The sequence below is a fragment of the Mesoplodon mirus genome (genome assembly GCF_964341445.2).
Source record: "Mesoplodon mirus genome assembly, chromosome: 18".
Lineage (NCBI taxonomy): Eukaryota > Metazoa > Chordata > Mammalia > Artiodactyla > Ziphiidae > Mesoplodon > Mesoplodon mirus.
The window spans coordinates 2,812,557-2,835,913 of NC_138994.1; the positions used below are offsets into that span (position 1 = coordinate 2,812,557).

The window sequence follows — 23,357 nt, forward strand, 5'->3', positions numbered from 1 at the left end:
GTTGCAGTACCATCTCTTGGACTGAAGCCCAGAATCCTCCCGGAGGAGGTGCCAGGATCCCCTCCCCAGTCCCAGGGACCCCCCTCAAGTGCACTCGGATCTCAGGGTGGGCAGAGGCACCGACTAGCACGTCTCTGCCCTCCTTCCCGAGCCTGGCTGGAGTGGCTCCCTCGGTGCTGATCGCCTCCATTAGGCCCTCAATCTTGCGAGGATAATGCATGGCCCAGGCTGGGCTGGGGGAGGAGGCCCTCCGGCAGGGGAGCCAGGAGGCCGGACGCAGGCGCCTGAGCAGAATACCAAGCAGCCAGCCTTAGCTTGAGGCTGCCCCTCGTGGCCAGCAAACCTGGGCCAGGGCAGGAAAGGCATGGAGTCGGGGGGTGGGGGGTCCGTCCCCACCTTCCCCAGCCCCTGGCCACCTCTGTGCCCTCATGCCAGCTCTACCAACTCCCCACTGCGGCTGAACTCCCCGGGCCTAAGGGGGGCTTCTCCTTGGGGAACTCACCTCCTCCAGGCTTGTCAGCCCTGTGTGGTACCAGAGTCCTGGGTAGCAGGAGACAGCAATATCTGCCCCCTCAACTGGACCAGAGCCCTGCTCAGCTCAGAGCCTCTGAGGATGACCAGACAAGACCAGAATCAAACACACCTTGAATAAGGGTGGGAAGACTCAGAACATGAGAAGAGTCTTCTCTTTCACTGACAAATTAAATCAACTATCACGTGTTCTTCCAAAGGCAGTATTGCTATGGTGTGGCCTGCTCATTGCTAAATTCAGTCCCCTGGGGATGTTGCCAGCTTCCTCTGGTTGTCCGTGCCTCTAATCTCAGTTCATCCCACCGCAACCTCTTCTTTTGCCCTCCGTTGGACAAGCCTTTTATATCCCCATGGGTGTGACCGCTGTGCACTTGACAACAGCACCCTTCCACTGCCATGGGCGTGTCTGAGTCTCCCCACCCTGCCAGGTGGGAGGACAGGTGTTACTGTCCCCAGAAGGCAGCGGAGCTGCCTAACCGTGAGGGGCTTGGGCCCTGGAGTCAGACAAATCGAGGTTGCACACCAGCATCCCTGCTTACCAGCTGTGTGACCTCGGGCAAGCGTTTGAATTTCTGGGAGCCTGAGTTTCTTTATCTACTAAATGGGGATTAAACCAGCATTATCATGCACATTGGTTATGAGAATTTGTCAAATAAGATAATACTGGGAATTTCCTGGTGGTCCAGTGGTTAGGCCTCAGTGCTTTCACTGCTGAGGGCCTGGGTTCAATTCCTCGTCGGGGAATTAAAATCCCACAAGCTGCGCGGCATTGCAAGAAATAAAAAACACAATAATAATACTATTAACATAAGGCATTTAGCACAGTGCCTGGCACATTATAAATGCTTAAAAATGGCAAAGGGAAAAAATAACTTTTAAAAATCCTTATGTTATAAGTGAAGAAATGAGGCCCTGTAAAGTGAGAGATTCGGCTGGATCATAGAACTAAAGACGGCGCTGCAGTGAGGTCTCCGGACTCTCAGTCAGGTGCTCTCTCCACAACCAAACCTGACAGGTGCCTTCCTGCCCCACCTTGGCTGGTTCTTTCTCATCGTCCTGCCCCACCCCTCACCCAAGTTCTCCTGCTTCCAACTCTGGGTCCCGCGCCGGCCTCTGAGTTCTCCCTGTGCGTGAAAGGCTGACTCTTCCTTCCTGTCGGGACAGAGTGGAACTGTTTGCAGTAATGGGAGCTGCAATCAGAATTCAAGGCCCATAATTCACCAGTGATCGGATGGAGGAGAGGTGCCAGGACAGTTATATTAATAACGGTGTCATTAAAAACTAGCAAGTGGGGCTTCCCTGGTGGTGCAGTGGTTGAGAGTCCGCCTGCCGATGCAGGGGACGTGGGTTCGTGTCCTGGTCTGGGAAGATCCCACATGCCGCGGAGCGGCTGGGCCCGTGAGCCATGGCCGCTGAGCCTGCGCATCCGGAGCCTGTGCTCCGCAACGGGAGAGGCCACAACAGTGAGAGGCCCGCGTACCACAAAAAAAAAAAAAACAAAACCAAACAACTAGTAAGTGAAGTTCTCCTAAAGCAGGTGCTGGTCGGGATGGCTGGGTTTGTTTATTTATTTATTTTTCCCTGCAGGAGCAAACAGGGCCACTGAGGGAGAACATTTAATTATCTCTTGAAATGATTCTAGTAATAAGTTGGGCGGGTTAGGAGAGCTGTCAACAGCTCCCACCAGACCTCCTTCGACCTTTCTGAACTCCTATCTTTTACTTGGCCTTGTTTTATAAGGGGCCAATGACTCCCTTCTGGCTTAGCGGTGTCCCTTGTTTAGAGCTGCTATCCGTATAGACAAAATGTGCCTTTTTTTCATCAGCCAAGCAAGTGAGAGTGACCGTATATTATTCCTTGCCAGAAATCAGAATGTGCTGTGTGACATGGAAAAGAGAGGGGACTTCTAGGGACAAAGCCTTTGAATATTTGAAATAAGCATTGTTCTGGAAAATCAGGTCCACAGAGATCCAATAATAATAACATAAATAACCCTCATAACGAACATTTATGAAGCATGGACGACAAGCTAGTTTCCCTCTGGGCACTTTGCATGTGTTAAACCATTTGATTTTCATAATAACCCTGGGCAGTGGGTACTATTATTATCCCATTCTGTGAGTGAGCAAAGTGAGGTCTTATAACTGGTAGGTGGTGGATCTGGGATTGAGTCCCAGCCATTCTGACTTCCCAGTCTGTGTTTTCACCAGCTACACTGCCTTGAATATTCTTCTTCTCCGGGTATGGGAATTCCTGGCCTGAGCTAAGTAGATCATTCCTGAAGTCGGAGAACTCCTTCCTGACGAATCCAGTCACACCTCTTGTACCCTGAGTACCTCCTCTGAGCCAGGCACTAAGCTAAGAAACATGCTATGTGCATGATCTCACTTAGTATGTTACCCACGAGGTTAGTGGTTCCCACTCTGCAACTAAGTACGTCAAGGCCCAGAGGGGTCTAAAGGCAGACGGTAGCTAGCAAGTACCACAGTCAAAACCAGGGCTGACTCTGCACGCCCAGCTGCCCCATACAGGCAGCTTCTCCCACTTCCCATGCCAAGATTTTTATGATTCTGATACGCCGGGATCAGGTTTGACCAAGCCCCATTGCCAGGAGTTTAACTCATTTCTAAAATGCCCAGATTCCCAAGGGTGGGGTCCTAAGCCAGGCGACCCAGCCAGAGACAGGCACAGACGGGAAGGCACAGGGAGTCTTTTAATTTTACATTAAAAGAGAAGGTTCCTTCCCCCATGCTCCTCCCCCTCCCCCTGCCTCAGCTCCCTTCCAATCACGTTAGAGACCCCAGAGGGGGCTTGACCTCTGTCCTCGGGGGAGGTCAGCCGGGGTGACCCTGCCTGTGTGCAGGCTCCCGTGAGAGAGGCCCAGCTGCAGGCCCCGGAGGGCTGGAAGCGCACCCGGAAACGAGCTCGGGGTCACTGGGGGCGGCCCGGCTGAGGGAGGGGCTTCCCTGGCCCTTTGTGAGCTGATGCGCAGGGGGAGATTAGTTCCACAGGCAGCCCCTGTGTCTCCAGAGAAAGGAGCTATTATGGAGCGACTCAAAATACGGGGCACAGCTCGCCCCACCTCCCCTTTTATCGCCATGGAGATGAGGGAGGCGGTGGGGGGAGGGGAGGGGGTTAGGCGAGCAAAGAAGGGAGGGAGAAGGCAAGGCAGGTGAAAACGGGAGGAGATGGCGGGAGGTGGGAGTAGAAGGCAGCACGAGGAAGAGGGGAGCCGGCCGGGGGAAGGGCGCTGAGCCTTCCTCTACCCAAGTGGCTGGAGGGATCTCTCTCTCATGGCAGCCTCTCCGCATCCTGCCCACCGGGTCACAGACACTGCCTGGGGGCTACCAGGGCAAAGAAGGGCTTGCCCACTACCCTGCAGCTGGCCCTGTGACCTCTGCGGGTGAGGGGTCCGACCATGTGGGATTACCTTTCAACATGGCCACGTGGAAGGCAGCTGGTGAACAGCTGCTAGGTCATGTCAGCTTCTGGCCATACCAAGTGCCCCCAGTCACTGACTCTCAGAGTCATCTTACCCAGTCTCCCATCCTCTGCAGCATTCCCACCAGGTATTGACCCCGCGTCAGCCTAAGGTCCTCAGGATGGTGACCGTCTCTCCTGTGTGTGCTCTGAGGCGCACCTTTGGTTGTCATGAGGGGCTTCCTTATATTAGGTGGAAACCTGCCTTCCTCTTACCTCCACACACAAGCCTGGTTCTGCCCTCTGGGGCTGCACAACCGAATAAGGTAGCATGGAATACATCTTGTAGCAAGAAAGGATAAAAGTCTGACACTCCTTGACATGAACTATTTGGAAAAAGCTGCTGAGAAGGTAATTTTGTTGGGGAAAAAAAAGTCCATAGTTGACAAAAATATCCAAAGCTAACTGGAAGTACTGGGATGGGACGTGATTCCAGCCACCGAACACAACACTGGGTGGGCAGAAGACAGGATATTTCAAGATGCCAGTGTCCTGGGTGCTGCCCTGATGTCAACGCAGGGCCTTGTATGTTTCCGTAAACTAGGCATTTGGTGAATACCTAGCCCAACGGACAGAGATAGAGCCCAGAGTGGGATTTTTTGTGTGTGTGTGTGGTACACGGGCCTCTCACTGCTGTGGCCTCTCCCGTTGCAGAGCACAGGCTCCGGACGCGCAGGCTCAGCGGCCATGGCTCACGGGCCCAGCCGCTCCGCAGCACGTGGGATCCTCCCGGACCGGGGCACGAACCCGCGTCCCCTGCATCAGCAGGCTGACTCCCAACCACTGTGCCACCAGGGAAGCCCCCAGAGTCGGAATTAGCCAGGGGATTGTGGCTGGTCTTTGGCTCTATGCCTTGGTATCCCTGCAGCAACCTGGAGAAATGTCCTCCATTGCAGATAGGATGTTCTTGAAAAGAGGGGCTAGCTCCTAGCAAGAAGCCAGAGGCCATGTGTTCTTATCAGAGATGTAGAAAGGAAAGGAATGCCCTCTTTGAGAGCCAGAAGTCTCCAGGCAGAAAGATTTGTGATTCCATAGTTTGGAGAGACTCAAGGATTCCGGGCCATGGAATTCCCTGGCGGTCCAGTGGCTAGGACCACTTGGCAATCTCAACCACTGCTGACATTGATCCCTGGTCAGCAAACTAAGATTCCGCCCTCCCCCACCGCCCCCACAAAAAAGGATTCAGGGCTGACTGGGGTCCTCCAATGGGGCAAAATTACAAGTTCCAGCCTGTACTCTGGGAAGCCTCTGGCCTAAGGCTCTCCTTCCAAGGTTGGTCAGTCATGAGGCTGCATGGGGCAGGGAGGCTAGAAGAGGGACCGAAGGCAAATCCCATCATGGAAGAGGAAGAACTTGGGGCTCTCTCGTTACCTTTTGGTTCCTCCCCCGCACTGCCCCGCGTCGGGAGGCCTAGGAAGCAGCTGCACAGGCAAACATTAAGAACAGGTGCAGTTTGGGTGCGCCAGGCAGCAGAGATAAGCTGAGGCTTGTGGTCATGCTAACAAAGGCAACATCCTATGCTCGAGAGCAGTTGTTTCAAAATGCCAGGCTTCAGCAGATGTTGGAGACGGCCCTGATTCTTGCATTTGAGAGAAAAAGGAGAGGAGTCCAGGGCTCCTTGTTTGAGCCTTGGCTGTCAAGACAGGCAGGCGTCGCTGCCGTCGTCTCTTCCCATTCAGCACTGGGGCTCCTGCCCAAATGCTCGTGTCCAGATTGTATTTATGACTGTTTTAAGAAGGAGTGACAGAGCCTTTTAATATCCCTGACAGCCCGGGATGTTTTAATAGATGGTGGAGCCGGGATGCGGGAGTTAAGAGAAGAGAGCTGAGTTGCTGAGAGAGCTGTCAGGCCTGGTTTCTATGACAGACCTACTGATCCACTCGACGACGACAAAATAAATACGGGGCCATGTCTCTCCTCGGCCCCGTCAGGCTGACAGACAGTCCGTCACCATTGTATGTCATCGTTCACCTCCTAATCACTCGGGCTTAGGGGACCTGCCTTTAACGGGGAGTCCCTACAGGATTTCCACCCAGTCTGCCTCCTGAGCACGAGGCCTCCCTTTCAACCACCGGTGCTCCAGCTGGCGTTCCCCAATTTTCTCCATTTCAAACAGAACTCTTCGGGCTTCCCTGGTGGCGCAGTGGTTGAGAGTCCGCCTGCCGATGCAGGGGACACGGGTTCGTGCCCCGGTCCGGGAAGATCCCACATGCCGTGGAGTGGCTGGGCCTGTGAGCCATGGCCACTGAGCCTGCGCGCCCGGAGCCTGTGCTCCGCAGCGGGAGAGGCCACAACAGTGAGAGGCCCGCGTACCACACACACACAAAAAAAAACCAGAACTCTTCTACCTACAGAGTTCGGCCTCACTTGTTGCTTTTTGTTAGAGGTGATTATAGGTCTGATGGGACAGCTAGATAATCTGCAAAATCAGATGGAATGAGTGGTGGGAATGGTTGCACAATGATGTGAATGCACTTAATGCCACTGAATGGTACCTGCACAAAGGGGTTTTTTGGGGGGGGTGTTTTTGGACGCTCCACGTGGCATGTGGGATCCTAGTTCCTGACCAGGGATTGAACCCGTGCTGCCTGCAGTGGAAGCGCAGAGTCTTAACCACTGGACTGCCAGGGAAGTCCCTGCACAAAGTAAAGTGGTAAATTTTATGTTCTGAGCTGGGTCAGGTATTTTAACACACACACACACACACTTGGATGGAGTAAGAAACAGAGAGAGATGCCTTGGACCTTTGATCCCTTCTAACATGGGTGTTCGACCGTGTAAACTTATGACCTGTAGAACCTGTAGCGAGACTATTCCCAGGGTCTCTACTCCCATAAAAACAGTCCTCCGCCCTCCTCCCTGGGCCCAAGGTCATTGTTGGAGTTGAATTTCTGGATGTTCCTTAGACACGTTTCCAGCCCCAGGTTTGGGGCGAAAGCCGCATTGGTCACACCATCAGCAGGTCCTGGCAGGTGAGGCCTAAGGGGCTTTCTCACTTTTTTTGTTGTTGTTGTTCAGGGAAAAGAAAGGCAGCACATCCAGGGCCACGACCTTGTTCTTTCTCGAGTGGTTGAAAGAAACCCAACTGGTGGCACGGAGTCCCCCCTTCCCCACGTGTGAAGTGCTGGATCTGCTCCCCGCCACTCGGGGCTCCCCTCTCTCCTACCCCACGGCGACAACGATGGTTAAGGGGCAGCCCTCGTGCTCCTCGATCCTGGTCTCCTGGTCTCCAGGGCCGCAGCTACAGACAAGCGCCTCCCTCCACCCACACCGGCCCAGGGCTCTGCGTTCGAGTCCTCTGCCAGGAGAGAGTTAAGGGCTTGCGTTTAATTTGCCCGTTAATCACAGTTAAAAGAAGTAATGAGCGTCTCCCCAAAGCCTGGGTGTTTCTCTGCAGATTAAGCAGCAATTTGCATAGCCCCTTTATTCATCCCCCGCCTCCCCCTGTGGGGCGCTTGTCCTTTCAGACACAGCCAAGCGCAGCCTGCGGCAGGGCTTTGACAAATGGCTTTGCTGCGCGAGGTTTGGGCGAGAGGGAGGGGTGGGGGGAGGGCTGGAAGGGAGAGAGCAGCTCCCGACACTTATGGAGAGCTGGGGCGTTAAAGAGTGCAGAACTTTTTATTAGACACGCAGGAGAAGTTTAAATAATCAAACTGGTTTTCTTTGTAGCCTGGGGAACCAGAGGAGGGTGGCAGGCGGGATAGGGAAGAGTTTACTCAGGGCCGACGTGCCCACCACCTGAGAGGAAGGGCATCTGGAGGACACGGAGATCTGCAGTCAGCTGGCACCTTGGGCTTCTTAGCCCTGGAGCAGGCTTGACACCCTCCTCCTGGGCCCTGGGATCTGCTAGGCAGCCTGGGAGCAGCTCCTGGGGCCTGATTACTCGGCGTGCAGAACAGCTTGTTCAGAGCCCAGCATGTGGGCAGCACTCAGTAAGCGGCTGCGGTGGGCTGAGGTGGGGGGGTGACCCCAGCTTCAGCAGCAGACCTGGGTCTGTGAAGCAGTGAGGTCTGCAAGAGGATGGGACGGCAGCTCTCCTCTCTAGAAGAGCCCTCAACCCAACAGGGAGAGAAGAGAGGCAGGCCCAGGAGAGCCTCAGGTCAGGCACACTCACGAGACAGCTGTGGATCAGAGTTTAGTCTGACCATTGGTTCATTTTAAAAGCCTGCTTAGGACTTCCCTGCTGGCGCAGTGGTTGAGAGTCCGCCTGCCGATGCAGGGGACACGGGTTCGTGCCCCGGTCCGGGAAGATCCCACATGTCGCGGAGCGGCTGGGCCCGTGAGCCATGGCCGCTGAGCCTGCGCGTCCGGAGCCTGTGCTCCGCAACGGGGGAGGCCCGTGTACTGCAAAAAAAAAAAAAAAAAGCCTGCTTAAACCCAATTTTCTTCCCAAACTTCTTTATGGGACTTTTCTTTTTTGGCTTAGCTGTGAGCCACGTGAGCATAACATTTTAGAAGGCAAAGTCAACTGAGAGATCATTAAGTTAACTGAAGTTCAGAGAAGTTAAGTTTGAGACTCCAAAGGGGACACAAAAATGAGCAAGAGCCAGTCCCTGCTCTTACACAGTTCAGTTTGGGGCGCACTCCATACGAAGGCACCGTCATATAGTTGATAGGTGCTCCCTGAAGGGCATGTACACACAGCTTCAGGGATGCTGCCAAGGAGGGAGGGACTCATTCTGCCTGGGAACTGGCAATGTCCACAGAGATGCGTTTGGGCCTCAACTGAGCCGGGTCAGGAAGGCTAGGAGGGGCCAAGAAGAGGTTTGGGGACACATATGGGTTTGCTGTTTGGAGTGGATACCCAGGCCGGAAAGTTAGGGGGAGGTCCGAATATCAAGGGCTGGCCTGCTACACTAGGAATTTGGGGAGCTGAGGGGGCATCAGAGTTTCTAAGTAGGGAAATGATTAGGGTGACAAAGCACATGGAAAAGGTGGATTAGAGGTGAGCCAGCAGAGACTGGGAGCCTGAGACTAGAAATAGCAGATATCAGGGAGGGACGCAGGGTGGGATGGGAATGATAATGGGGTTGGTTGGGGACATGTCAGGATATCTGGGACATACGGAACCAGGACCCGAACACAAGTTTCTAACCTCAGTCTGGGCTATTTGGAGTCCACCACCCCTCACAAGCTGACAGGTGAGTCTTCCTGTGCCAGGCACCATCTGGGTGCTGCATTCGTTCACCACAGCTACCCACCCTGAGGTTGGTAGTATTGTTGTCCTCATTTCACTGGTGAAGGAAATGAGGTGCAGAGAGGTCCAGGGACTCACCCAAGATCACACTGGTAGCAAGAGCAGAGCCAGGATTTGACCCAGGCAGTCTAGATCTAGAGAAGATGCTAATCACTACTGCGTTGCTTTGCCTGCTGTCTTCCTGTTACTGTTATTAGATTGTGTGTGTGTGTGTGTGGGCATGGGGAGGAGAGGAAAATAAACAAGTGGCAATTAAAAGATGAAATAGGGGATGGGAATCCCCTGGTGGTCCAATGGTTAGGATTCAGGGCTCTCACTGCCAAGGACCCGGCTTCAATCCCTGGTCAGGGAACTAAAATCCCACAAGCTGCAACGGCACAGCCAAAACAAATTTTTTAATTAAAAAAAAAAAAAAAGATGAAATAGGGGAATTCCCTGGCGGTCCAGTGGTTAGGACTCTGTGCTTTCACTGCCGAGGGCCCGGGCCCTGGTTGGGGAACCAAGATCCCACAAGCTGCGCGGTGCAGCTGAAAAAAGAAAAAAGGTGAAATAGAATTGTAGTAACAGGACAGGCAGGTGTGGATGAAAAGGCAGGAAGAGCCACAGGATCTGTTTCTAGGGGAGAAACTGTGTAAGCGACACCTGTAGAATTAACGAGGGAGACAGAGACACGAGTGAGCAGGATTAGCTCCTGTTCCCCAAGGCCTGGCGTCTGGTTTTTTTTTTTTTTTTTGGTCCTCAGCTCCAGGCCAGTTCTCTGGAGCAGATCAGACGAGTGAGATTTTTGGCCTGAAGGATGCAGATCATCCCCTGCCCTGCGCTGGCTTTGGGAAACTAGTTCTAGATGTGTAAGACCCCACATCTCCCTGGCAAGCCCTTAGTGGGCAGCCAGAACCCAGATGAGTAATCATTAGCACTCTACTTGGCCCACATTCATGGTCAGCCATCGTGGGCTGCAGTGTACATGGATCCTACGCTTTGAGAACCAGACTTTGAAAGGACACAGTAGAGTCTATGCAGGAAGAAAGGCTTCATTTGAGCAGAGAGATGGTGAGTAGGCTTGGGCAGTGGCTGGATTTGGCTGGGTGAGAGGATTTTGGAAAGGTGACTCTTTCCTTATCTGAAGCAGGTAATGACTGGACTTAGCTTAAGTAGTGAGAGCCTTAAATCTGCTCTGGGAAGAGGCGGCACTGAAGTAACCATAAAAGTAGAATGTGTTCTTGGCAATACAATTCTTGGCATCAAACTAAGGATTCCAAGGGTGTAATCCGGGCCCATCTCCTCTTTCTCTCTCCCTGAATGTTTTCTGTTTTATAATTTTTATTTATTAATTTTTGTGGCCATGCCACGTGGCTTGCGGGGTCTTAGTTCCCCGACCAGGGATGGAACCCCAGGCCCCCCGGTTGTGGAAGCGTGGAGTCCTAACCACTAGAGTGCCAAGGAATTCCCTGTTGTTTGTTTTGGCAATTCCAGAAACCTGACTGCTCAGAACTTGGTCTTCAAACTCTACAAGGAAACTCTCACCTCCCCCTTCCAAGAAGGAAACAGAATGAAGAGTCCTTAGCATTGTTTCACAAACCCAAAATAAGAGCTCACATTTGTCCAGCGAGCACTTAACTCTGTGCCAGGCACTGTTCTAACAGCTCTGTGCACAACAACTCATTTAATCCTCACAACTTCTGAGTGAGACGAACAAGCAGGAACCTAAATGCAATCAGAGTGATGCTCAGGGAAATATGGGAGCAGGTCGGAAAGACACAGAGCTGCCCTCCTGAGGGGTCAAACAGCCAGGTGGGATCTTCAGTGCCATAGGGTGGTCGGGAAAGTGGGACCCAGGAAGCAAAGCACAGGGTCAAAGCCAAATGGTGCTAAAGATTCTGGAGAATAAATCCAATGTTATGGAGTCAAAGGCTTTTAAGAAACTTGTTATATGAACCTAGGGGTTGAGTGGGCCTTCGTTTCACCAGATAAGCAGTGAAACGAGCCCAATTCCTCTGAGAGAACAGTCCCCTAGCCCCACTGCTTACCAAGGTGGCCAAAATCTGCTGAGAAAACCTTCTATTAAACCTACTTCCTGTCCTGCAAAGATGGCCAAATTTCAGCACATCCGATGTCTCCTGTCGGCCCCAGGCAGGGCAGAGAAGGCAAGCGAGGCACTCCTCTGCGCGGGCAGAAGCAAGAGCTCTGGAGGCCTGAAGCCAGCCTGCCACGGTCACATGACCACAAGGCCTCTCCCCAAAGCCGGGTGCCAGCGAGCGAAGAGCCCATGTAAGAGCTGGTGACTGGATGAGGGACATTAGAGTGGGCTGGCGTAGCATGCCTCGGTGAGCTGGTGGCAGCTGCCAGGAGCAGGCCAGAAGGCCAGTGGAGCCAGCCGCCAAACAGGTGGGCCAGAAGGTAGTGGACATTCTCTGAGAGAAAGCGACTGAGAGGTGCAGACAGCGCCCCCCGCCGAGAGCCTTCACAGCAGCTGAGGGCAGGATGCAGCCCGCTCAGGCCCCTCGATGTCCTTCTATTCCAAGGACAGTTTTACCTCGACATTCCACACCAATATTTTTCCATCTTCAATTCCTAGACTTTCAATCCCCCCAAAAGGAGGGAGGTGAACGGGCAAAGATTGGGGGGAAGCGATGGGCTGACATTAATTGATACGAGCGGCTTCGAGCAGTTCATGCCGCCTTATCTCTCTCTCCTCTGGACAGCGTGTGTCCGCTGGAGTCCGCGGGGTCGGTGATTAATAGGGCCCATCACTCACTGTCCAGGACGGCTGAAAGGCAGCAGGGAGGGGGCGGCCCTCCCCAGAACTGAGATAACAAGCAGCAGGAATAATGAGTGGTGTCACTCCACTTTTCATTTTGATGGAAAGTCATTACGGGAGTCAACGCCAGCGACAAAGAGCCATGAATCAACTGCTCTGCTATGAAATTAAAATCGAATTGCTGGCCACCCCCAACCCCTACCCTTCCTGGGAAATGGGAATGGGTAGGTGGCCGGGGAGAAGGGTGCTAGCCTGGGGTGGGCTCTATCCAATCACAGAGCAGCCAGTTATGGGTAGGAAGTGGACAGGCAGCTTGTGAAGGTGACAACTCCTGTCCCCACCTTGTTTATCAGACCCTTCCTCCGCAAATCGCATTTTCCCTCTGCCTAGAGGTAAGCTGTGATTAAAAGGAAAATACAGCTTTGCTGGCTCCAACCAGGCTGCCGCTTGACTGCTCCCCTTGCGCTTCTGGCCTGAGTGGGGCAGTCTGGGCCTGGCTATGGAGAGAAAGGGGCCCAGCTGACTCAGCTACCCCAGAGCCCCTTGCTGAACCATTTGTAGATACTAATCGGGGCCCAGCCCTGTCACCAGAAGCAAAGAGGAGAAGTCCCCAACCTGGCACTCCACAGGATCAAGAACCCCATGCAGGCTCAACCCCAGGCCCAGAAAACGGCACTATCAGTAGTGAAACAAGAGTCCCTTCCTCTTTTATTAAGTCCAACTAGATAATGAGAAAGAGCAGAAGCTGTGGTTTGAGGCTGATGGGTCACAGGACCAATTAAAACAGCTTCGTGCAGAGAGTACAGTGAGTGCCAAGGCAACCATCTGGGTGATGGTTCCGTCTTGGGGCTTTCCGTCCTCCAGTCAGCCTGGTCTCTTGCTGGGAAGGGCCCCTGGCTGTCCCTCCTCCATCCTGAAGGCTGAGAAGACAGGCAGGAAGAATGGGGAGCGTGTCACAGAGAGGTTCCCATCAGGTTCACGGGGCGCCCATTGTACCTTTTGGAAACGTCAGCTTCAATCTGAAAGACAGTGATACGGAGTGGGCAGGAAGCAGAGACAAAGGGACCTCATTCTGCAGCAACTGGGCGGGCTTGCCTTTCCTGTCTCACCAGCTTCTGCAGCTCCCTGGTCTTCTCCAGCAGCAGGTCCAGCTTGGGCTCCAGAGCCGCCTGCTCCCGAAGGGCTTCCTGCTGCTTCTGCAGCATCAGCTCTTTCTTCAAAGCCAGCAGCTGGGACTGCTTCAGCTTCTGCTGGAGGAGCTCAGTCACTCGGTCCACATACCTGGGCCGGGCACTCAGGTAAGTGTTTGGTGTCGCTGGGCAACCTGGGTGTCCCCATCCAACTGCTGAGGCTCAGGAAACCAAGTCTCTAATTGACCTCTCAGCCTCCACATCCTTCAATCCTTTCTTGCAAGGAATACCACTCCCACTTCCCCATCCTACAGGGGAGGCAGATTCTGTCTGCATACCTCAAACCACCCCACCTTGCCCCAAAGAGAACCGCCATCCCTAGTTGGGATGGTGCAGTTATGGGAGGCAGGGATGAGGTCTAAGGGGTCATGGAGACGAGGAAACAAGGAGTCAGGGCTGGGGCTTCCCTGGTGGTGCAGTGGTTAAGAATCTGCCTGCCAATGCAGGAGACACGGGTTCGAGCCCTGGTCCGGGAAGATCCCACATGCCGTGGAGCAACTAAGCCCGTGCGCCACAACTACTAAGCCTGCACTCTAGAGCCCGCGAGCCACAACTACTGAAGCCCACATGCCTAGAGCCCGTGCTCCGGAACAAGAGAAGCCACTGCAATGAGAAGCCCCCGCTCGCCGCAACTAGAGAAAGCCCACGTGCGGCAATGAAGACCTAACACAGCCATAAATAGATAAATACATACATACATACATACATACATACATAAAATACATTTATAAAAAAAAAAAAGAGTCAGGGCTGCCCGAGATGGCAGGGCCCTGCAGCACGCCCTTGAACAGCCCAACATCAAGGGGAAAGCCAGACCTTGGTGAGGCCAGGATCATAAACAGGTGTTGCATTCGAAGACTGGTGAGCCGGCCAATCAGATCCTGCAGTGCCGACACCATGGTGACCATCTTTGCTTTGGTCTGGCCCTGCAGGATGGCTGGAGCCAGCTGGAACTGGCTCACGGACAGGATGTCTGCCTCCTCACTCATCTCCACTGCTCTCTGGGACAAGAAGATCTCAAGCTGTGGACAGAAGAGGATTTGGTTCAAACCGAGAAAAGAACTCAGAAGCTAGGCCCTCCGGCTGGTCAAAATGAAGAATAAGGTGAGGGTTAGATGCGGGTTGAGGAGCAGTTATTTCCTCTGAACATTTTTATTGCTAGAAACTCACCAACTATAACGTGGGAGTTCGGGGCAGCCTCCACCATCACCCTTCAGTCCCTCATTGCTGTCTCAGGCCTTACCTGGCCCTGGAGCCCTCTCCTTCCTCCCAGGCTATGGGGCACATAACTACGATGCAGAGATTCAAAGGGTTCTCTCTGCCCAGTGAAGGTATTTTCTCTCCATGGGAAGGATGAGATTCAGGGAATAGGAATCCATGTTTGAGTTGAGAAGCCCTGGACGAAAAGGCTAGGAAGAATCTGAGAACCAGCCGCATATCTTGTCACTTTTATTGGACCATGGAAACTTGAACTAGACTGGGGAGGACAAGGCCTTCCATGAGGCCCTCCCCAGCCAGCAGGCCACCGAGAAGTGGACAGACCCAGAGATTAACAAAGACAAGCCCCCTGCTTCCCAGTCCCAGAAAGAAGATCCAAGAACACTGGCTCCTTACTCTAGGCAGCTGGATACTTTAGCCACAGTGATGATACTAAAACGCAAATGAGAACATGTCGTTCCAAACCTCCAACAGCTTCCCAGTTCCCTCAGAGAAAAGCCAAATTTCCGACTCCCTTCGGCTCTCTGGGCTCTTCCACTTCCCCTGGCTCCCCTGTTCAGCCACAGTGGCCTCCTTGTGCAGCACACGTGCAGGACACCTCCCCCCTCAAAGCTTCTGCATTGCTCCCCCTGCCTGGAAAGCTCTTCTGCCAGATATCAGCATGGCTCTCTCTGCACCCACTGCTGGTCTTGACTTACTGGTCACCTTGGCAACAAGGCCTTCCCTGACCACCAACATAAAACTGCAGCCCTTCCCAGTAACCCCATCTCCCTCCCCAGCTCCCTTTCTCCATGGCACTTATGTTAACACCTGGCATACTACATATTTTACTTGTTTGTCTTGTTTCTTGTCTGCCTTCCCCACTAGGATATAAGATCCATGAGGTCAAAGACTTTGATTTGTTCGCTGCTCAGCACCTCAAGACAGTGCCAGGGGCTTAGGAAGTACATGATAAACACAGTTGAATGAATGGGGGAGCATCCTAATATGTGCGTCCGTGCTCCAGAACAAGGAAAGTGCTCAGCATCCTTACACAAAAAGGAAGGGTCAGGTAAGGCATCTGGAGCGATGCCGCCTATGCTGGTGCCAGGCCGCCCCCCGCCTCACCCAGAGGACAAAGGTACCTCCATGAGCTCATCGATGAACTGATTCCGGGTCTCAGGGTATTCAAGAAGTGTCAGAGCATCTGGGCCCCTAGCAACACCTTTGGGAGCTGCCGGGAAGAGAGAGAAGTGATAAAGTTGCTGAGGACTGGAGAAGACTCTCAGTTTGAGAAGTCCTGGTGGGTTAATATGGACACAGACACTGCACTAAGGCCACTTCCTGTTCCAACCCAAGTGGGAAGGGTTACCCTTTCCCATTTGTCTCAGCCCTAATCAGGCACTAGCGCCAACCCAAGTCTGTGAGGGGGACCACAGAGCTGGGTTCCGAAGAATGGTAAGTTCCTTCACGCTAGTGGGCGTGAAGTCTCATCCTGCACTGCCCTCTAGTGGCTCAGATCCCTACTCTCAGCTTGTGGGGAGGGGGGACCAGGTCAGGCCTCAGAGCCTATCAGCCCTCTCGGAACCTCCCAGAGAACAGCTGACCCACATTCAGTATCCAAAAAGTTGAGAGTTTCTAGATTTAATTTTAAGAACTTCTCTCTATCTGCCTGAACTCACATCATCATGATTTTGAAAAACCAGGTAAATGTCTGAGAAGCCCAATCTTGGTAGTGTGCTTTCTCTTTGCTTCTAGAGACACCGGGGCAGGCTCTGCCAGGGCTGCAGGGAGGGGTGCACTCACCCTGGGTTCCGGCTTCCAGCACGGTGATCTGCAGAGCAGCAGCAGCATCTCCCCAGTCTATCTCATCACCCCCAGCTTCCTGGGTGGAGAGTAAAGAACCCCAGCAGTGTTGGGAGAACTTTTTCCAGCAAAGGGAGCCAGAATAAACCAAAGCCCTCAAAAGTTCAATGATGGGGCTTCTCCAGTGGCGCAGTGGTTAAGAATCCACCTGCCAACCCAGGGGACACGGGTTTGAGCCCTGGTCCAGGAAGATCCCACGTGTCACGGAGCAACTAAGGCCGTGTGCCACAACTACTGAGCCTGCGCTCTAGAGCCCGTGTGCTACAACTACTGAAGCCCGTGTGCCTAGAGCCCGTGCTCCGCAACAAGAGAAGCCACCGCAGTGAGAAGCCCGCGCATTGCAACCAAGAGTAGCCCCCGCTCGCCGCCAACTAGAGAAAGCCCACGTGCAGCAACGAAGAACCAACGCAGCCAAAAGTAAATAAATTTTTTAAAAAATCGCTCTAAAAAAAAAAAAATTCAATGACAGCACATTGCAGCCCTGATGGAGGGGGCAAAGATGGCACTATGGGCCCATGCATATAGGTACCACCTGCCTATATCCCCATACCTGCCCCGAACACCATAAGAAAGAGGTCAAAACTCTGATATGTCACTTTGGAAACTCTGCCCCACACTGGACTACACCTGGTCCAAGAACTATGAACTTCATGTGATGTCTTTAAAGACAGAGACAACACTTTCTTTATCACCAAAGCAGCAATCACACAAAGTCCTCAGAGAGATGGACCGAGAGGGCATCCTAACCTTTGAGTCCGATTCCAGAGAGATGCCCCAGTCAATTCCAGCAGCCTGGGCAGAAATGCCAGGGCCAGCTCCTTCAGATGCCACCTCCACCCCGAAGTCACCCCAGTCAATCTGGAAGGGGGAAAAAGGTGTTAGCTCGCAGAAGACGGGTGAATAAAGGGGCCTGCCTTCCCCTAGGCCTCGGCTGCTTCAGTAGGGAGTGCACCGTTTAAGCGTAATGGCCTCCAAGTTCCCAAAGGAGAGCCCATCTTCAGAGAGCTCAGGGGACTGAAGGGGTCCCAGTTCAAAGTCGACCGGCTTGCTGGGCCTCTTCAGAGCTCATCTATTCTCTGGTCTCAAGAAAGCCAGAAAAATAAAGGGGTAGGGCCTTCTGGGCCCGTCCACTTACAGTCTCTGTCACAGGAATACCCCTTTCTTCCCTCTGGACTCTGAATTCAAGTGGGGTGTGGACGGCGTATGAGGGGAGGAAGCAGCTCTTCCTAGGCCTGTCTTACCGCGTCTTCTTCCACCTGCTCAGGGGGCTCCTCGAGGTGCGGCCGCTCCACCACCGAGGGCTCCGTGCCCGTCCTCCACTCATACACCGTGGAGTTCCCCCGCGTCTGCACAAACCGTAGCATCGGCAGCACCTGCTCTGTGGGGCTGCAACGGAGCAGGCAGCTGACCCTCCTGCTGCCCACTCACGAGGCCAGCATGGGCCCGGCCTCTCAAATGTCACGTGGGGAAAATACAAGTGGAGAAGAGAGCACAGCTGGGGAAGTAGCTAAACTGTCCCCCCAACACTGGGGAGAAACAGGCCCTCGGTACCTTTCACACACAAACCCCACACAGGCCTGGTACAGGTCGATGGCTTCCCCCAGGGACTGGGCCGCCGCCCCAATCTCGGCCAACTGACTCGGCAGGTCCTTCACCAGGGCCAGCAGTTCTCTTTGGACGTTGTCCCCCTAGAGAGGATCCACGAGGTGGGCTCAGAGAGAAGTGGTGGGAAGCGGAGCACAACAGACCAAAGAACACGCCTGGGGCTTCCCTGGTGGCGCAGTGGTTGAGAGTCCGCCTGCCAATGCAGGGGACACGGGTTCGTGCCCTGGTCCGGGAAGATCCCTCATGCCGCAGAGCGGCTGGGCCCGTGAGCCATGGCCACTGAGCCTGTGCATCTGGAGCCTGTGCTCCACAATGGGAGAGGCCACAACAGTGAGAGGCCTGCGTGTCGCAAAAAAATAAAAATAAAATAAAATAAAGAACACGCCTGAAGATTAGAGACAGGCAAGAAAATGGCCTGAGAAGGGCCCCACCAGGCTGAGAGGGAAGCCCTTCCCAGAAGCAAAGGCGTCGGGCCCAGGAAGACAGACAGAGGCCCCAGGTGTCCGTCCTCCTGCCATGGCAAGAACCCGCTGCCCACCGTCGCGCTCACCGTGATGCCCGCCCACTGTGATGCCCACTCACCGTGATGCCATACTGCTTGCAAGAGTGGTAGAACTGCTCCCGCATCTCGGCAGCCCCCGCCTGGCCCTCCTCCTCCTTGCGGCTGTATTCTTGCTGCAGCTGCTGGCACTTGGCGATCTGCTTCTTCAGGGAGGGGATCTCGTAGGTGACGTTCCGAACCAGGAGGCTGGAGAGTTCCACTGAGAAAGGAGGGCCCAGGAAGTTCACCCCGGATCTGCACACCCTAAGGCAGGCGTGCCCCAAGGACACGCACAAACATACCCTAGTCGGGTGGCGAAGAGCCCGGGGGTGGCCTCCCAGCCCTTCCCCTTCCTGGCTGTGGAACCTAAGACAGTCATTTAACCTCTCTAATCCAATCCTCAGCTATCAAACAGGAGCAATAGTAGTTATCGTGAAGATCAAGAGAGAGAATCCACATAAAACACAAGTACAATTCCTTGCATGTAGTAGGTGTTCGGTCAATATTAGCTATTATAACGATTTATACTATTAGAAAACACAACCCGAACTACAGTCGGCCCTTTAGTTACTCCCTCAGGCCCCCGATACAGCTCCCAGGACAACCCGTGCCTCTTGTGCTCAGTGGACAGGTCAGCCACCAGGAGGTGACTGGTGGAAGACCTGCACACACCTGCTTGGCAAATGCCCACGACCTGCCTGGTGGTCGTCCTCCTCCCAACACTCTTCGTGGAATTTATTTTCCCACCTCACAAACATCTACACCCCGGCCTCTTCCCCCACATGAACTGTGCCTCCTAGAAGCCCACTGTCTCAGAACGTGGGGAGTGGGCCTCCCCCATGGACATGGGGACTCCTGGGCTGGGCCACCTTACCTAGGTAGGTGTTGTCCTTCTCATATAGGGCTACAATCTCCTGCCAATCCTAAGAAAAGAAACAGGAAGTGGGCCTGAACAGCACTCAGCAGCCGCTGAGTGCATCCCAGCTCAGTCCCCCAGCCGGGGAGGCTCTCCCGGTCTCTGCATCACATCCAACTCCCCGTCCTCCTCCATAATGCTGGCTGGACCACCCACTCTATTTTAAGAGTGTGGTGCCAACAAGCGATCCCCAGAGCAAATGTAAACCCAGGGGTAGGATCTACTTTTGGCATAAACTGTGGGGATGGAGAGAAAGTGGGGGAGATATTCCAGGTAGGCGTCTCCACGGGATCCTCAGCGAGACCAGACAGGCTCTGCCCCCCTGGACTGGACCCTCCAGCTGCGTGTTACCACCGTCGCCCACACTTACCTTCATTCGCTGTGAAGAGTACCGGCCAAAAATATTTTTTGTGGAGGCTTCAGTGCCTTTGAGAAGCTCCACAATTCTTAGGCAGTGGAAGTAGTGAATGTCTGGAAAGCAAGGAAGAACAAAGACTTTGAGAATTACAGTGTCTTCCCCACCCACTGTGGCCACCACGCATGGCTGACTCACGTATATGCTGGTAACTTTAGCAGGCATAGCTCTCCCCTTCATCGTTTTGTGTTGAAAGAAACAAGCATCTATACCCCCAAATAAAAACCTCTCTTTCTTTAGGGGTCAGCCCTATGGCTAAAGAAAAGGGAGCAGCTCAGCTGATATGTACCACCCCAGGAAAGGGGTGGGGTCCAGTAATGTAGCCCCAAAGCACTCACAGGATCCAGAGAGCAGCTGGGCGATCTCTTGGCTCTCTGGCATGTCCTGGATGGCGGCATTGATCTTCTCTCGGATGGTCAACACCAGACTCTGCCATTTCAGGTTGCAGTGCCTTCTGTCCACCAGCCAGTCTACAGGAGAAACACCCAAATCACAGCATTTCCATTCCCATGGCCAAAATTCCATCACTGATTCAAGTGAAATATGCTAAGGCATTGGCTAAAAGTTGTATTCATATTGGTTAAGGTGTGGGGGTCACGGGAAGATGGGAATGAAGACAGGCCCGAAGGGATGCTTGGGGCTAAACAGACTCCAGCAACCTGACTTCATCCACAGTGTGACTTTTATAAAGCAACTACCTCAACACAGGGATAAAGTAAAACTCTAAATTGGTCCTGACATCAAAGTGCCAATTTGGACCATATTCCCCATGATATTTTTGCTTCCACGGATAATTGTGTCTTTCTTACTGACAGCAGATGCTATTCAACTTCCACTTCCTCAGGGCTGGGATTAACCAAGACAATGGAAAATACAAGATGGTTATGCAAATACCAGATGAATGAACAACTGCAAAGCCCCTACTACCTACAGCGCCCTAAGGACTAGATAACACTGGTCTCTTCTTACCAGTGAAGTATCATCCTGCACACATGAATACCCATGTGACTGACCTCCTGGATTCTGGGCCCAGATCTGTGTTTTTAGTAGAGGGTATAGGTGGATAAGAGCCATGTACATTTCCTCAGTAGGAGAGAGCTAAGAGCTAGACTTTGTGGTCAGATGGTCCTGGCTTCTAATTACTAACTTTCTTGGGCAAGTCTCTCAACCTCTCTGTGCCTCAGTTTCCCTACATGTAAAATGGGGATGATAAAGATACTGAGTACAAGGGGGAATGAAGGTAAAACACTGAGCACTGTGTCTGACACATGGCAAGGGCTCAATGAATTGTAGTGATCTTCATTTTCATCATGTCAAGCACATAAAACAGCACCTTGTATAGAATAAACCCTCAATAAATGGTTGTTGTTTTATTGGTCCTTTTCATGACATCAAGAGTGTACGTGTGCTGAAGAGTTGGGACAAATCTTCAACGAAACTAAAGAAGCTCCACTAAGTGGCCACCTTGCCCTTGTTAATAAATCTGTCAGCTGGTCAAACACTGAGGGCCCACGCTAGTTATCAGTTATATTCCCTCCACTATATTCCTCTAAAATCTTCAGAAAGAAAAATTCTGTAGATGTCACAGAAGTAGAAGCAAAGGGATGAGGCAAACAGATGTCATCTTAATGACAAACCAGCATCAAAACAATTAATCCAGGGCTTCCCTGGTGGCGCAGTGGTTGAGAGTCCGCCTGCCGATGCAGGGGACACGGGTTCGTGCCCCGGTCCGGCAGGATCCCACATGCCGCGGAGCGGCTGGGCCCGTGAGCCATGGCCGCTGAGCCTGCGCGTCCGGAGCCTGTGCCCCGCAGCGGGAGAGGCCACAGCAGTGAGAGGCCCACGTACCGGAAAAAAAAAAAAAAAAGGTTTTTTCGGCATAATACGAAAAAGCATAGATACTGGAACCTGACAGACTTAGGTTCTAACTTCAGATCTGCCATTCAGTAGCTGACCATCTTTAAGGTAAGCCCTCACCCTCTCTGTGCCTGAAAGATATGATTGACAACACGTTATAAATGTTAAAGTAGAAAACACAGGTCAAGTACAGACTCTATGTCTGTTTCCTTCCCGCTCCTCTTAGCGGGGCAATCCGGCCACAGATGGGGGCATAGAACAGGGCGAGTGGTCAACGCCTCAACAGGGGCCTTGGGATGTCGGGACTCCAGCTGTTGGTGACAGGGGGCAAAGGGGCCAAGCCTCCCCCTGACAGCTGGCTGAGCGGGGGTGCCCCCTCCTACCGAGCAGTTTGCTGGTCTGGATGTCGATGGGCACGTGCTGATGGTCCTGGAGGGAAACACGGCGGGGAACGGGGCGTGAGTCCTGGAAGCGAACAAGCCACTCGCGCGCTCATTTCACCGACCCAACCGCCACCCTGCGGGGCCAGCACGACAGGCCGGGGAGGGCCGCGCCCCGGAGGGAGCCCGGGAAGCAGGTCAGGGACGGGCGGGCTGAACTCAGTTCAGGGGTCCCAACCCAGCTCCCCACCTCCCCAGCTACTGTCCCCCAACCTGCATCTTTCCACCACTTCCGCTTCTGGCCGCCGACCCGGGCCCGCCCCGCCTACCACTAATCCAGTGGTTGTGTGGCTGAGCCTCAGTTTAGGTCTCCTCCGGCCACGTCACCGCCTTCCTCAGAGCCAATCGGGGCGCGCGCTCCACCCGGGCTTCAAGCCCCACCCACCCCGGGGCTCCGAGTGGCTGAGCCCGGGAAGGGCGGGAGAAGAGGAGACAGCCAATGGGAGGCGTGAGGCGGGCTCACGGCCGTGGAGGGGCGGGGGCTCCCGGAAAGGGCTGCAGTGGCGACGCGATTGCGGCAGGCGGCGCCCAAGAGCCGATCCCGGCCGCTTCCGGCCAGGCAGAAGTAGAGCCCTCTGCTCAAGGATTAACGCGTCTGCGGACAAGGTCCTAGCGCCCCCCTGAGGAACCTGGAGGTCGTTAGAAATGCCTTCTCTCTCCTTGCCTTGCTTTACCGTCGATCGATCGATCGTAGTTTGAAGGTCTCTTGTGGCACTTGTCACACATTGCCTTCTCAGTTTATGTAATAGACAAGTGTTGAACACCTGCTATGTGTTGTGTGGTTAGGGCAGGGATCGGGAGGGATGAGGGTCAAGGGAGGCGTCCCAAAGATAACACCTAAACTGAGTGTTAAAAGAAGGGCGGCAGAAAGAGGGTGATGTGGGAGGGGTGTTCTGGGTGGAGGAGACTGTACAAAGTTTTGCAGACCACAAACTGCAAGGGGGTGCAGGGAAAAACAGGCAGGCAGGACTAGCCAAATAATTGGCGGGGTCCAGTGCAAAACTAAAATGCCCTTGTTAAAAAATATGAACTGCAGAGGTCTCCCACGCATGAAGCCGGCCCTGCAGGCAGGCCAGCCTCTGTGCCGTGAAAGGTTTGAGGCACAAGAGACTGTAGAGGCGGAAGGGTAGTATTGTATCATATCATCTCACGAAGGAACTTGGACTTCACCCCTGCAGACAGAGGGGAACTATTGGAGGGTTTTAAGGGTTTGAGCCTTGAGACAGGGAGGGACCTGTACGGATTGACTGCAAAGAAGATGGATTCGTGGGAGATAAGACTGTCAGGAGGTTATCATGCAGGAGTTAGAGCCTGACCTGGGACAGAGGCATGAGGAGGAAGAGAAGGACTGGATTTCAGAGATG

At 53.6% G+C, this 23,357-nt stretch overlaps 1 protein-coding gene across 2 annotated transcripts; it reads right to left on the reverse strand.

Annotated features, from left to right (window-relative positions):
• Window positions 1-12,647: 12,647 nt before the first annotated feature.
• CDK5RAP3 (CDK5 regulatory subunit associated protein 3) lies at window positions 12,648-22,315 on the reverse strand. Of its 2 annotated transcripts, XM_082604651.1 has the most exons (15): window positions 22,207-22,315; window positions 21,937-21,982; window positions 20,035-20,166; window positions 19,652-19,752; window positions 19,240-19,288; window positions 18,407-18,585; window positions 17,771-17,907; window positions 17,461-17,605; window positions 16,967-17,077; window positions 16,160-16,238; window positions 15,499-15,587; window positions 13,973-14,178; window positions 13,076-13,247; window positions 12,963-12,985; window positions 12,648-12,886 (listed from the first exon to the last, which is right to left on the reverse strand). In XM_082604651.1, exons 1-15 carry the CDS (start codon window positions 22,210-22,212, stop codon window positions 12,745-12,747), a joined length of 1,617 nt encoding a protein of 538 aa, XP_082460777.1. In that variant the 5' UTR covers window positions 22,213-22,315; the 3' UTR covers window positions 12,648-12,744. The 2 variants fall into 2 exon arrangements, with proteins under 2 accessions (XP_082460777.1, XP_082460778.1); XM_082604652.1 differs by having other exon boundaries at window positions 12,648-12,985.
• Window positions 22,316-23,357: the final 1,042 nt, after the last annotated feature.